Source organism: Plectropomus leopardus, chromosome 10 (genome assembly GCF_008729295.1).
Source record: "Plectropomus leopardus isolate mb chromosome 10, YSFRI_Pleo_2.0, whole genome shotgun sequence".
Classification (NCBI taxonomy): Eukaryota; Metazoa; Chordata; class Actinopteri; order Perciformes; family Serranidae; genus Plectropomus; species Plectropomus leopardus.
The window spans coordinates 31582047-31596387 of record NC_056472.1 but is presented as its reverse complement, the minus strand read 5'-3'; the positions used below and the strand labels follow the sequence as shown (position 1 = coordinate 31596387).

Here is a 14341-nt window from a genome sequence, read left to right as displayed (position 1 = left end):
TTGTCTCTCTCCATCCAGCCGTTCTCTAAACATCTGGGCTTTGACGTGCATGTGGAGGTCGTTCACAGCAACGGTCAGCGAGAGAGAGAGAGAGTCTGAACAATGAAACGAGCTCTGCTCCAGAAACGTGTTTGACATGTGTGTCGCGTCACTTCAGGGCAGTAATTACCGACCACATGTTACCCCCAACGCTCAGGGAAACTCTGCAGAATTTCCTGGTAATGCTGATCATTTCTAAACAGTAGAGGCTTTAACTCAAAGCTCTGGCAGATGTTTTACTTCAAGATAAAGGTGAACTTGGCATGCAACTTTAAAGCTGCAGTACACGTTTTTTTGGCCACTTTGTGTCATCCAGCCAAACCATGTTAACATTTGCACATTATTATGTACGTAGCAAATATGTACACGAATAATCTGCACAAAAACGACTTAGGTATGGTTAGGAAGAAATCTTAAAATACTCTGTTTTGGGGGCACAATCCCAGGAGGAAATGCAGTAATGTCTCAGTAAAAACAGTTTCTTTTCGTGGCACTATCTTGGCAGTAAGAAAAGTGACACAAGTACTTAAAAAAAGACACTTTTTGTGGCTCTTCCCATCAAGAAAAAGCAGCAATATCTCGGTGAAACAACTGTTTTTGTTACATTAACACAGCAGGAAGAACAGCAACATGTCGGTAAGAAAAGCAGTGACATCTTCAAAAAAACAGCTGCTCTTTGTGGCTCTGTCCCGGCAGGAAAAACAGTAATGTGTCAGTAAAAGTGACACCTTTTTGTGGCACTATCCCCGGCAGGAAAAGCAGTAATGTCTCGGTTAAAAAAAGCAGCATTTTGTGGCATTATTCAGGCAGAAAGAATACTGACAGGAAGATAAAAAAGGCACTTGTCGTGATGCAATCCTGGCAGGAAAAGCAGAGATGTCTCAGCAAAATCGAATGTTTTTTGCGGCATAATCGTGGCAGGGACAGCAACATGTCAGTAAGAAACAAGCAGTAGCAAACTCAGAGACAACTTAGTAAAAAAAGGCAGGAAAAGCAGTGATGTCTTGATAAAAACGTTTTTTTTGCAGCATTATCCCGGCAGGAAGAACAGTGGCATGTCGCTAAGAAACTGCCGATTTTTGAGGCATCATTCTGGCACCTGGCAGGAAACATTTGGGGCCTAAAAAGAAGCGTGTAATGCCAACATTTTCTTCTGGCGACCCTTTATCGCCTTTATGTTCGATACTCAGGCAAAGTTAGTGACTCGCTGGTGAACATAGTGAAGCACTGAGCGGCCTAATGACTCGATAACCCCCCCCCCAAAATGAAGCTAAAATGGGCAAAATAATTAGACATGAATTAATGGTGTTGGCAGACACATCCTTGTATTTCTGAGCACATTTAAAATGTTTTTATTGCGTTCATTAGTCATGACAGACATGAAGTCAGTAGTGTAAAAAAATAACTTGTTTTTATTGTTGTTTAATGATGAAACAGACTGCTGACGCCGAGCGGTGAGACCAGTCCGGTTCCCGTAGTTACAGGACACATGGAAACGATGATGACTCTGCTGTAAAGATGCAGCTGTAATGTACAGTATGTCACAATGACGGCGTCTGAGACAGACTTTCCGTGTGTGGGTTTGAATGGGAGAGGCGCGCTGAGAATTTAGGAGGTACAGATCATTTCCCCCCAGATCTGGAACCAATTCAGGACAATTTTACCCAGCAACCATTTGTGTGTGTGTGTGTGTGTGTGTGCGTGCGTGCGTGCGTGCGTGTGTGTGTGTGTGTGTGTGTGTGTGTGTGTGCCCTCTCTGATTGACCTGTTGATTTTGAGGAAGGAGGTATCGTGTTGCAAACTGAGACATCACATTGTTCACTGAGGTTTTGCTCTGAAAAACACATTGCAGCAACATCGAATTCATTGTTTGTTATATTTAAATGTGGTTTTCTGAGGATTGTTTTTCGTTTTTTGGAACCTGATCAATTGATCTGATCTGTTTCAAAAACGTTTGACAACACAGGGGGTGATTTTTTTTAAAAAGGTGTTAAGGGTTAAATTTAGGTATAGTTAATGGCTGTCTCTTGAAAATGTCGTCGGCTTCTCACTCAGATTAACCCCTCGTTCTTTCACAGCTCCGCCTTCTTGCCCAAATATGGTGAATTCTGGCTCCAAAACATGAGATGGTGACGGATGACATGCTGAATTCGATGCTTTGAAACGAGACTCCACAAATCAAAAGGTGATGTCAAGGTAGCTACATTCATTTTTTTAACAATCTATTGAAATGGCTTGAGAATCTCTTTGCATTATTAGTGTACGTCAATAGTGTGTTTCTTCACTTGGTTTGGAGTTTTGCTGCCCTCTAGTGGCCAAAAAATCAACTCATGCAGCTTTAGTAAAAGTACCTTCTGGAAAAAAAAACAAAACAGAAATTTTAATTATTAATATTTTCAAGCTTTTTAGGCATTTTTACAGTGAGCTGTAATTATAGGTTGCTACTACACATGCTGACGTGTTTGACAAATTTGTGCAACATGCTAAAACTTTGTGTCATGAAGCTACAGCGAGATCCCAAAAACTTTCAGAATGTCACCAACTTTCTTCACCAGGTAACAGAATATTTAATGAACTTATTATGTGGCAAAATCTGCAACCCCAGCTTTTACGATATCCTTTGAAACCAAGCGTGACATAACTTTTCTTGGGCTGCGATCAGACACCTTGGCAAGAGGTGTCCAAACAAAGTGTGAGAAATGAGTAAAAGGTCACAAGGAAATGCCTTGAAATCAAAGTTAAAAATTGAGCTAAAATGAGAAATTAAGTTAATAATACATTTTTAAATATGGGTAAAAATTTCCAGAAAGCTATATTAATAATAATTATAATAATAGTTGTTTATAGTAGTATATCCATATATGTATTTTTTGGTTTGTTTATTTATTTATATATTTTTACATTTTATCTTTTTTGTGTGTGCTAAATTTCAGGTTATTATTTTTTAACTCTTGTAACTACTTCCCGTGTTTTTAAAAGTAATCAAGTCAGTTGGCTCAGGTTTCAAAGGGTTAAAGAGAAGAAAACAGCCGGTGACCAGCAGCTGTAGCTGTTAAACCTGCAGCAGCTTCTTGAGTAGTGGACACCCGCCTCTGCTGGGGGGGGGGGGCCAGCGTATAAAGCCGGCGCCGGGGAGCAGAGGAGGGACAGAGCTCCTGACACATCTGCAGAGAGCAGCTGCAGGATGACGCGCCTCCTCACTCTCCTCTGGACGCTTGGCTTCCTGCTGAAGGAGGCGCAGGCGTGGGGCTTCAAAAATGGAATATTTCACAACTCTATATGGCTGGGTGAATATCTGCCTTTTCTTCTTGCTGCTGAAGTTTTTGAAGCTTAAAAAAAACGTGTTAGGCTGGGATCACTTTGTCATGAACCAAAGGCAGCTTAAGCTTTCAACTTTATTAGTTAAAATCCCAAAATATTGAGTTACAATTTTTTATATCTACAGAATTAGTGTTTTTAATGGACAGTGTGTCGTATTGAACAAGAAGACTTTCTTTGTTATTTATTAAAACCAGTATAATATGCTGTTTATTCTAACGATCAAACTGCAGTTCCAGGAGCCACATCACTTTTCTTGTGCTGCTTTCGATGACTTTTTTTTAACCTTTTGAACCCTGAGCGCGCTTGTTCAATTTCTTTCAAAAACATGTAATGAAACGGCAATGAGCAACTTGGTGTTCCACAAATTGCAAGAAATTGGTAGATTTTTTGGGAGTGAGGGGCTAGAGGAAAATGTTGAGGGCAAAAAAAGAAAAAAAACTGTATTAATAAAATTATTATTATTTATTACTGTGATTTTAAAGAACTTTTTTCCAGGTCTTTTTTTTTTGTAACTTATATTTCAGGTAATTTTCTTGTAACTTTCCCTAGGCTAATTTATTACTAATTTTTTGGGGCATTTTTTCTGTTTAATTGCTCATTGCCTTCTTCTGTGTTTTTGAAAGAAATTATTTCATTATTTCACTCCGTCATGTTTTGAGAGTATTTTTAAATTAATCACTTTTTCTCATTCATAGCAACATGCTAACTTTCCTTCACGTGTTATCTACGTATAAACCACTTTTACCCGGGCTTGTTTTCTGTCCGCTTTTGCAAGTACAGCATATATTATCCTCACATAAAGGCACGCTGTGAAGAGTAAGGAGGATTAATTAAGGCGACACACCAGTCCAGCAGCTCTCCGCTGTGCCAAACTGCATGTTTATGACCTGGCTGAGTGCTGCACCAGGCCAGTAAACATGGAGGAAATGACGTCATCGCAGGGCTTTCCAAAAAATGCAAACAGATCAGAATTATTACAACACATCCTTCAGCTCCTTTCTATTTCTGTTACTTTGGGAATACTGCAGAATGGCTTTTAAATATAGTAATCCTACTGGAACGAGTACTGAAATATAAATCATACAGGCTGCTGACGCCGGCCTTCATATATCTCTGACTGACTTTATGAACCAAATTCTTTATGTTTTTTATGAGGTGAGGAGGAACAGAACAGTGTTTCATATCGCTGTGATGGGTTGGCCTTACCTGATTCACACGCACATCTTTTTTTTTTTTGTTATCGCTGCAACTTCTCTGCTTTATTGCATGTTGCATGAATAACATAAAATGACATGAGGAGAGAAGCTACATGAAAAAGTTTTTTTTTTTTTTTTGGTAAGTTCTTGTTATTCATGCAACTTACTTAACTTACATTATAGTATATTTTGGGGGAAGTTTTTACGTCATTTTCTGTGATAGAGGAGACAAGTTGCATGAATAACAGAAAACAATGTGAGAACTTCCCCAAAACATGTTATTCTCTTCTTTATAACATGTTTTTTGGGAAGTTCTCATGTCATTTTCTGTTATTCATGCAACTTCTTTCCTTTATAGCATGTTTTTAAGGAAGTTGCTGTGGGAACTTTCCAAACAGCAAGTTGTTGAGGAGAGAAGCTGCATGAATATCATATTTTTGGGAAAGTTTTTGTGTTATTTTCTGTTATTCATGCAACTTCTCTCCTGCTTGTTTTTTTGGGAGATTCTCATATCTTTTTCTGAGATAGAGTAGTTGCATGAATTACAAAAAAAAACATGGAAACTTCCAAAGAAACATGTTATTCGTGCAACTTCTCTCCTCTATAACTTGTTATTGAGTTATCACATTATTTTCTGTTGCATGAGTAACATATTTTTTGGATAAGTTCTTGTGCCATTGTCTGTTACTCATGCTATGTCTCTCCTTTATAACATGTTTTATTTTGGGGGAAAGTTTTCAATCTTCTCTTAACCTGTTGAGGTGAAAAAGCAGTATGTTCTTGTAGCAGAAAGCATGCGACTTTAACTGCTGAACAAAACATTCATCAAACAGATCAAAATATCCACCTGAGGCTAATTTCTGAGTGCTTTCTGCCCAGTTTTGCAGTCATGCGTGTATAAAGCCCAAAAAGGATCAGCAGAGGACTCCCCGCTGAGGAGGCCAGAGAGCAAATCACCAAACTGTTGGTGAACTTCCAGAATGTAGAAAAATGTCACACAGGTTCATGTTTTATGTTTAGCTTTGTTTAACCTTTGTACTCTCATTCAAAACATTGTCACCTGCTCGGCTGTAGCCCCAAACTGAGCCAAATCCTTCACTGTAGCTCGCATAGTGGAAGAAGTTAACTACTCAGACTCAGTTTAAGTACTAATACCACACTGTGAAAATACTCCTCTGTAAGTAAAAGTCCTGCATTTAAAAACTTACTTAAGTAAAAGAATGTACCATCAAAATTTAGCATCAAATTTAAGTACAAAATGAAATGCAATTTTCTCTCTTTAGATGTTTATGGATGTACTTATTTTAATTCCTTTAGATGCCGTTGGGTACTTTAAAGGGACAGTTCACCCCAAAATCAAAAATATGTATTTTTCCTCACACTTGTAGTGGTGGTTATCAGTCTAGGTAGTTCTGGTGTGAGTTGTTGATTGTTGGAGTTAATGGCCGTAGAGATGTCAAACTTCTCTCCATTATATGATGGAACGAGGTAGCACTCGGCTTGTGGTGCCCAAAGCACCAAAATTACATTTAAAAAACTCAACATCAGTGTCTTTCTCTATAAATCATGACCTGTTACTCAAGATAATCCACAGACCTTGTTATGAGCAGTTTCATGTACGAACAATTTTTGTAATAGTTTTTTTTTTTTTTGTTGTTCCCGACACGGGCAGTGCCCGAATCTGGGATATTTTAGCCTCACTGAAGCATAGCTGGGGTAAGGGGGGGTGCATCTGCCATCTTTATGTACAGTCTATGGTCCCCATCCAGAGCCAGTTTTCGGTTTGTCCATTCTGGGCCACTGTAGAAACATGGTGGTGCATCATGGCAATCTTCATAGAGGATCTGCTCCCTATGTAGATATAAACGGCTCGTTCTAAGCTAAAGAAAACACAACGATTCTCAATTTCAGGTGATTATACACTAAAGAAAACATGCTTATTATATTCCATTTCTGCCAGTATATCACCATTAATCCTACTCAGTGGACCTTTAAGTACAGTACTTGAGTAAATGTACTTAGTTACATTCCATCCCTGCAGATCACTGTGTTCCCTCTCCAGTTTCAGACACTTTTTAACAGTTTTTCGTTGTCTCTCTCTGACAGAACAAGCAGCTGGAGTTTACCACCGAGAGTCTCGCAAAGGGAGATACCAGCTGACGTATAACGAGGCCAAGGCTGTCTGCAAGTACGAGGGAGGGAAGCTGGCCACTTACGATCAGCTGGAGGCGGCTCGTCGAATAGGTCTGCGGCAAACTCACGTACGACACACATGCAGAGCTCCTGCTGAAGGAGACTTAACCCCAGGGGAAGTGTATGCATCATAATTCATCAGGCAGACTCTTTCATCACTGGCAGCACCAAAATGAAATCAGGCTTGGCTGAGTGTACCTTTCCTTTCTCCCATGAAACTCATGAAACATCATGTCTGATGCGATGCATCTCTAAACCCGCTGGAATGCTTTTAACATGCAGAGAAAGAGGCTTGGAGGGTAAAGGTCGCTGGGAAGCAGCGAGTGAACGCTTCTTTCCACGAGTGCTTTGCTGTTTTAGGACTCTGTGCCAAATTTTAACAGGCCTCACGAGTGTGGTAAAAATCTGTTAACACCTTCTTGGGTGGGTAACATCACCGTTCTCTTGGCGCAGATTGAATCCAGCCACTCGGTCCGCCTCTCTGTCAGCGGTTACAGCCTCTCAGCAGTCTGCCCAGTCTTTTATCTGGGCTCAGTGGGGTCTGCTGAGTGTAACTGTGAGGCTCCTGTCTCCACAAATAAGAAAAAAAGAAAAAGTAATGGCCCACAGAATAGTGGTATCCAGGGTTTTTCTTTCTTTCTGTTGGCAGAGCTGAAAGAACTTTCTGTGTTTGGACAGCAGAAAATAGTCTTTTCACCGATATTTTTCAGTCTAGTAACTTTGGAACCAAAAGTAAGTCCTACGAACACGTACCTAGAGCCTGGATCTGTGGGGACCGCAGACAGTACTCTTACATTTGGGCAGGTTTTTGTCACTCGCTGTATTTCTTTGTTCACCAGTGATACAGAGTAAAGTCTGCACCCTGTTTATCGTCCACAGAACAGGACTGCAGGGCGACATTTTTAGAACAAAAGAGAGCAGGCTGAAGTGAAAGTCGCACTCTATAGGATATTTAGAAATAGCCGATAGAGTCTGTGAATTGACTCCTTTTCATTGTTATTATTATTATTAAATTTACAGCATTAAAACATCAACACAAGATGCACTATATTACCCTCATCACAAGCCATAAACGTGACACAGATTATGCGAAATTAGTAAAAAAAAAAAAAAAAAAAAACAAAATAAACCAAAGACCCACAAACACAAAGACAAAGACACTACTTATTAAAGCATGTTTATTGAGAATTTGCCAACATAAACACACATATATGTACACTTAATGTATCAGAGATGTAGATATGTGCCTTCTCATCCAAAACACACACACACACACACACACTGTTGCATAAGTGTACTACACAAAGCAAAAACAGCAACAGCAAAAGCATAATAACAAGCAACAGCAAAAAATGTGACTTGAACTGAACTGACCTGCAGGTGGAAATGCAGTTTTTGTATCATTGACATTTTTTTTCTGCTGTGGTTCAGGTTTCCATGTTTGTGCTGCTGGATGGTTCGACAAAGGACACGTTGGCTACCCCATCGTCAAAGCGGGCTCCAAATGTGGCTTCGGGAAGGTCGGCATCGTCGACTACGGACTGAGGCGGAACAAAAGTGAGAGATGGGATGTGTACTGCTACAACCCAAATTGTGAGTACAAGTTTTGTACATTTGTAGTAAGTGCTGATCTAAGTAAAATAATAAAGTATTTCACTGATATAAAGAGGGTTCCCACATAAAAGTAGGCTGTCAATGCTGTAGAGAGCGAAAAAAGGAAGTTTTTTTAAAGAGGGACAAAACCTACATCTACCAGAATGCACCACGCCACACCAGACCAATAAATGCTCCTGCATTTAGGTGACGTTATGCAAACTCGTCTGAGCATGTTTCATGTTTCTAAAAGCATGTTAGGTGAGAAACAGGCAGTTCAGGAACATAATCTAGATTTATACCCGACCAGCACCGCCTAGTTTTAACGTTTTCATCAGATATCGGTCTGAGCTTGAGACAGAGAACAGTCTTTGTGTCAGCAGCGCGGCATGGGTGGAAGGCATTATGAAAATGCAGACAGACAGACAGACAGACAGAGAAGATTAGCTCTGCGTGAGCAGAACTGCGTTTTAGTTTACTATGTAGCCCCTGCAGCTTCTTCAAAAATTCAATTCTTGTTATCGCAGAGAAAGTAAAGAACCAAAAAAGGTGTCATTGGGTACTGGTGATTGATTCCAGGCACCAATATCAATTCAAATGTGAACAGTACACAGTGTCCTAAAATCCTATAAATGTCCCAAAATCCTGGAAATGTCCCAAAATCCAGGTGATGTCCTGAAATCCTAGAAATGTCCTAAAATCGTAGTGATGTTCTAAAATCCTAGAAATGTCCTAAAATCCTAGAAATGTCCTGAAATCCTAGTGATGTACTAAAATCCTAGAAATGTAATCAAATCCTTGAAATGTCCTGAAATCTTAGAATTATCTATGGTGCTGCAGCGACTGGCTTCTTACCTCTTGTAAAAAAATTTTAAAATGTAGCCCCGACGCAAAGTAAGTTAGAGTCTCCCAGCTCTAGACTGAGCTGCACTACAGCTCAGAGTATTTTAATTTTGGGGTGAACTGTCCCTTTGAGGAGTAGGTGATGACTGTGTTTCTGTGGTTAAGAATAAGGTTAAGAATAGTCATCCAGTCTGAGGCTCCACAGACTCACTCAGGAAGTTTGGAGTTGCACGTGAGGGATGATACAGAGATCCACAAGAAAGAAAGCCACAATCTCAGTCCCACCCTGTGAGTTATCATGAGGCACCCAGAATAAACGTGTAGGAGGTCAGACGGTCAGTGTGGATAAGACGTCAGCGGAGGAAGTGATAACTGACACAGAGGCTTCCCCATGAGTGTGTGGAATTAAAACCCACCACGGCTGATTTCACAATCCGCCTGATTCATTTTGAGCCAAAGAATTTTTTTATATACATCTTATGTGCTTTCAAGTGTGTCTGGAAAGAATTTAAAAGCAATATTTTTGAAAGTGAGAAGCAGCTTTTAATGTGCTTGCTGCTGTGCTTTCAGTGAGTTCAACAAAAACACAAGAAAAACCATCACAGAGGATGGAAATGTGTCTCTCATGTGGCTCACAAGTGAAAAAAACACACTTTGAAGTTGCATATCTGACCGTCTGATGAATATGACGGAGGTAGATATTTGGCTCTTTAAAGTTTGAGGTAGTAAAACCCAAAGATGATTTTTTTTTTTTTTAGAAAATACTGAACAATTTTACAGTTAAATAATAAACTTGTGGGAGCTCTCTAGTGGACAAACGATGTAACTGCAGTATTTACTTCAAATAACTTATTGGCTCACACACTGTAGGTATATACTGATACATACTGATACATATACAGTCGGGATGCACGATAATGGGACTTATGACGTCATACCGATAATAACATTTCTGGCCAATAAATAGAATCAATAATAATAAGCATAAACTGCTTTGATTTCGCCCGTTTTGCCCATCGTTTCACTCCAGTACTACAGTACAGTACTCCAGTACTACAGTACAGTACTCTAGTACTTCACACACTGCATTATGCTGCATGTCAAACTGCTGTCCGCCGCTGTCTCTACCAGTGTCTCTACCGGTGTCTCCAAATGTCTGCTCTGCTCTCATTGTCCACCGGTGTCTCTGCTGGTGTCCGCTCCGCTCTCATTCTCCACCGGTGTCTCCGAATGTCTGCTCTGCTCTCATTGTCCACCGGTGTCTCCGCCAGTGTCTGCTCCGCTCTCATTCTCTGCCAGTGTCTCCAAATGTCCGCTCTGCTCCATTCTCTGCTGGTGTCTCCACCAGTGCCTCCACCAGTGTCCGCTCAGCTCTCATTCTTCGCCAGTGTCTCCGCCTTTGTCTCTGCCTGTGTCTCCACCTGTGTCTCTGCCTGTGTCTCTGCCTGTGTCTCTGCCGGTGTCCGCTCCGCTCTCATTCTCCACCGGTGTCTCTTTAATTTTGACTTTTATCTGCTTATTTTTGACTTTTATATTCTTAATTATGACTTTATTTATTTATGAAATTTATCTACACATTTATGACTTTTATCTACTTACTTGTGACTTTTGTCTCTTTACTTTTGACTTTTGTCTATTTACTTTTGACTTTTATCTTCTTATTTATGACTTTTATTCACTTATTTATGACATTCATCATCTGATTTATGACATTTCTCTACTTATTTATGACATTTATCTTTTGATTTATGACATTTCTCTACTTATTTGTGACTTTTATCAACATATTTATGACATTAATCTACATATTTATGACTTATACTTATATTTAAGTTTATTTATTTAACTTATGTACTTATTTTTGACTTTTATATTCGTATGTATGACTTTTATTTACTTATTTATGACTTTTATCTGCTTATTTATGATTTTTTTTTCTTCTTATTTTGCTATATATTATTTACTTGAACTGTTTTTGTCTTTTGGGGAAGATATTTTTTCTTAAATGTATGGACATGCATTATAAAGATAGCAAAGACAGTAAATGTGAAAATCTGAAATCTGACTTTTGCATGCTGTTTCTGTGACGGTGGTGCCAGGCACAATAATATGCAGCGACTCTCTCTGAGGTTCTCTCACTGATAACAAGCCTGCTGCCCTCACTCTCTGGTATCAACAGGTCAAGATGATCCTCTGCCTCTGTTTGCACACTTACTTTTTCATCGCTGCTTCATTATGTTTTCTGTGATTAAAAATAAAATATGCATTAAATATGTAAAAAAAAAAAAACTAAATTCCTGCAGCAGCAGTTGCTGTGAGCAGTTATTCATCGTCTGCATGTTATTCACGTGTGTTTCAGCCAAAGAGTGTGGCGGGGTGCTGACAGACCAGCAGAAGATCATTCAGTCTCCCGGCTTCCCTGAGGAGTATCAGGACGAGCAGATCTGCTACTGGCACATTCGAGTGCGCCTGGGCCAGAGGATCCGTCTCCACTTCCTGGAGTTTGATGTAGAGGATGACGCGGGCTGTCTGGCAGATTACCTGGAGGTGTACGACAGCTACGACGATGTCTCCGGCTTCGCTGGGAGGTGAGGGTCACTGAGGGAGAAAGCGATAAGTCCCAAAATTAAATAACACTGAAACAGAGTCTTCACCTGAATAATAGAATAATGGGCGAGGTATATTTAGACATAATGTTGATTACATAATGCTGATGTTTACTTCAATGATCAAACAAAACAAAATTTAACATGTACAAAGGATATTTAAGATGCATTATAAAATTGAAATAGTTTAAGTAATAATTGAAGTAGTTTTAGTAATAATTTGACTCTGTTTAACCCTTTGAAACCTGGAGCACCAGCAGATGACTTTCACAGGTATTTAAACCTTAAAACCCTGAGCACATTGGTTTCTTTCAAAGAGAAATGTTCCATGTATTGCAAGAAGTGTATAAATTTAGAAAACTATTTTTAAAAAGCTAGGGAAAAATATCTAGAGAAAAATGAAAACCAAGGGAAAACTATATTTATGATTATCATAATTACATATTTACATTTATGTTACAAAATGATTATAATTATCATTTTAAATAACTTTTTTAAAGGTAAATTCTTTGTTGTTGTTGTTTTACTTTCTTTAGTGTTTATTGCATGTATTAATTAATTAATTTATTACTAAATTCAGGTAATTGTCTTGTACTTTTTACTAATTTTGTGCTATTTTTGGGGGCATTTCTTCTTTCCTTGCTCATTGCCTTTTTCACACATTTTTGAAAGAAACAGCAAATTTGTTCAATTTTTAAAGGGTTAAAGCATCCTTTTAGCACAATAAAAGCATAATATAACAACATTAGTAGATTCAGTATACCTCACTTATAAATAAATAAATACATAAATAAATATGTTAACTTTTTTCATTTTCAGCACTTTTTACATCATTTCCATGTTTGATTTCATGTTTTGCCTTTTTTCTTATTTTCAGGTCATTTCTGAAAGAAATCAAATCAAATTTTTCAGGTTTAAAAGGGTTAACTGACCCATTGTTTCAGCTCTTTCGTGTTTGTAAATAGAGAAATAGAACTGAAGAGGACAAGACATGAAAAATGTTTAAAAATGTTCTGTTTCTTTGCAGATTCTGTGGCGATTATTTACCTGACGACATCTATAGTACAGGTGAGATCTCTTCATATGATGCATTATTGCACAGTGATGAATCTCTGGATCGCCAAAAACCAAATGATTTTTGTTTTGCAGGAAACGTGATGACGCTGAAGTTTCTCTCTGATGCTTCAGTCACAGCCGGCGGCTTCAAGTTTGAGTACACTGCCTTTAATGCGTCTGTGGTTTCACAGAATCACACCCATCATTTCAACTGACCCTCAGTTTGAAACACTGATGTAATCCTGTTGCTGTATTTATGATGTCATTAGTTACATCTTGTACTGTAATTAATGTCTTTATAGCTGATTAAAGAAATAAATCTGTCATTAAACTGTGTTTGAGGCTCTGATATCGTTTTTATGTGCTGGATGAAATAAACAACGTTGTGTTCACTGTCCACAGGCTTCATTTAGAGAAAACTAATCCGGTTTCTGTTTTTTTTTAAATTAAATTTCACCATAAATTTTGACACTGCAAAACATTTCCACAGCCAGCTGTTGTATCTTCTAACCGAGCACAGGCCCGAGGCCGACAATATCCTCACGCCTGCAAAATGTCACTCAAAAGAACATGAACCGAGCAGAAAGAGACTCAAAATAACTACAAAGAAACGTACAAAGACCACAAAGAGATGCAAAAAAACGAGTTAAAATTAAAGTTTGTGTCTTTCTCTTGTGTAGGAGAGGTGATGGGGCCTCTTGCGTATCTGTGCCTCATAATCCGCTGCCCGTGCAAGTTATTTTTTTTAAATCTTCATAGAACTTGCCTCTTTATTAATTAAAGTTAATATTGAATCTTTAGGTCTTATTGCATGGAGTCTGAAAGGAAAATATCTCAGATATTTACTACTTTTGCCTTTTTTATGGTCATTTTTAAATTATACTTCAACTGTATGGGACAAACCTTTATTAGACTTTTCACATACCAAGAGCAACTAAAGTCAAAATTATAAGGTAAAAGTGAATGCCTTACCTTAATGCATTTTATGTCTCCTTTAAGCACTCAATTGCCTTGTATTATAATAATAATATTGATTATCATTGTTATAATTGTTATTATCATTACTATGCTGATAGAGTGTAGTAGAGAGAGAGTGTGTTTATTATGGGAGGGAGATTAAACTCTAAAAAGTTATATTTTGTGTTTATTTATAATATATAGCACCAGCAAAACCACAAGTGAGGTTTAAAGGGATATTTTCTTTTTAAAAAATCTCCACAATTTCACAGTTTATCACAGCCAAAAACAGTTGGAGCTGCAGGGAGGATCATGATATAAAAATGAAAAACACCCCCATCTCTAACAAACTAGCACAGTCCGTTATTATAATTTTTTAAAATGTATTTTATTAATATTGTTATTTTTATTATAATTGTTTTTATTATGCCTGTTGCTGCTGTTGTTCTAATATTTCTGTTGTATTAACCTTGTCAGCTGGCTGTTTTCCTTATTAGGTAAAAGGGGCGGGACAGGATGTGACGTAGTCAGGTCAAA

At 38.4% G+C, this 14341-nt stretch overlaps 1 protein-coding gene across 1 annotated transcript; it reads left to right on the top strand.

The window, feature by feature from the left end:
* Nucleotides 1–3209: 3209 nt before the first annotated feature.
* tnfaip6 (tumor necrosis factor, alpha-induced protein 6) lies at nucleotides 3210–13183 on the top strand. Its single transcript, XM_042495153.1, has 6 exons — nucleotides 3210–3326; nucleotides 6663–6800; nucleotides 8181–8342; nucleotides 11545–11773; nucleotides 12819–12859; nucleotides 12941–13183. Exons 1-6 carry the CDS (start codon nucleotides 3224–3226, stop codon nucleotides 13060–13062), a joined length of 795 nt encoding a protein of 264 aa, XP_042351087.1. The 5' UTR covers nucleotides 3210–3223; the 3' UTR covers nucleotides 13063–13183.
* Nucleotides 13184–14341: the final 1158 nt, after the last annotated feature.

Excerpts from the sequence above, each read along its gene's own strand:
- tnfaip6 (XM_042495153.1), top strand. The coding sequence starts at position 3,224 with ATGACGCGCCTCCTCACTCTCCTCTGGACGCTTGGCTTCCTGCTGAAG. Across the intron at positions 3,327-6,662 it reads TCACAACTCTATATGGCTGG|AACAAGCAGCTGGAGTTTAC; the intron begins GTGAATATCTGC and ends TCTCTCTGACAG. Across the intron at positions 8,343-11,544 it reads GTACTGCTACAACCCAAATT|CCAAAGAGTGTGGCGGGGTG; the intron begins GTGAGTACAAGT and ends CGTGTGTTTCAG.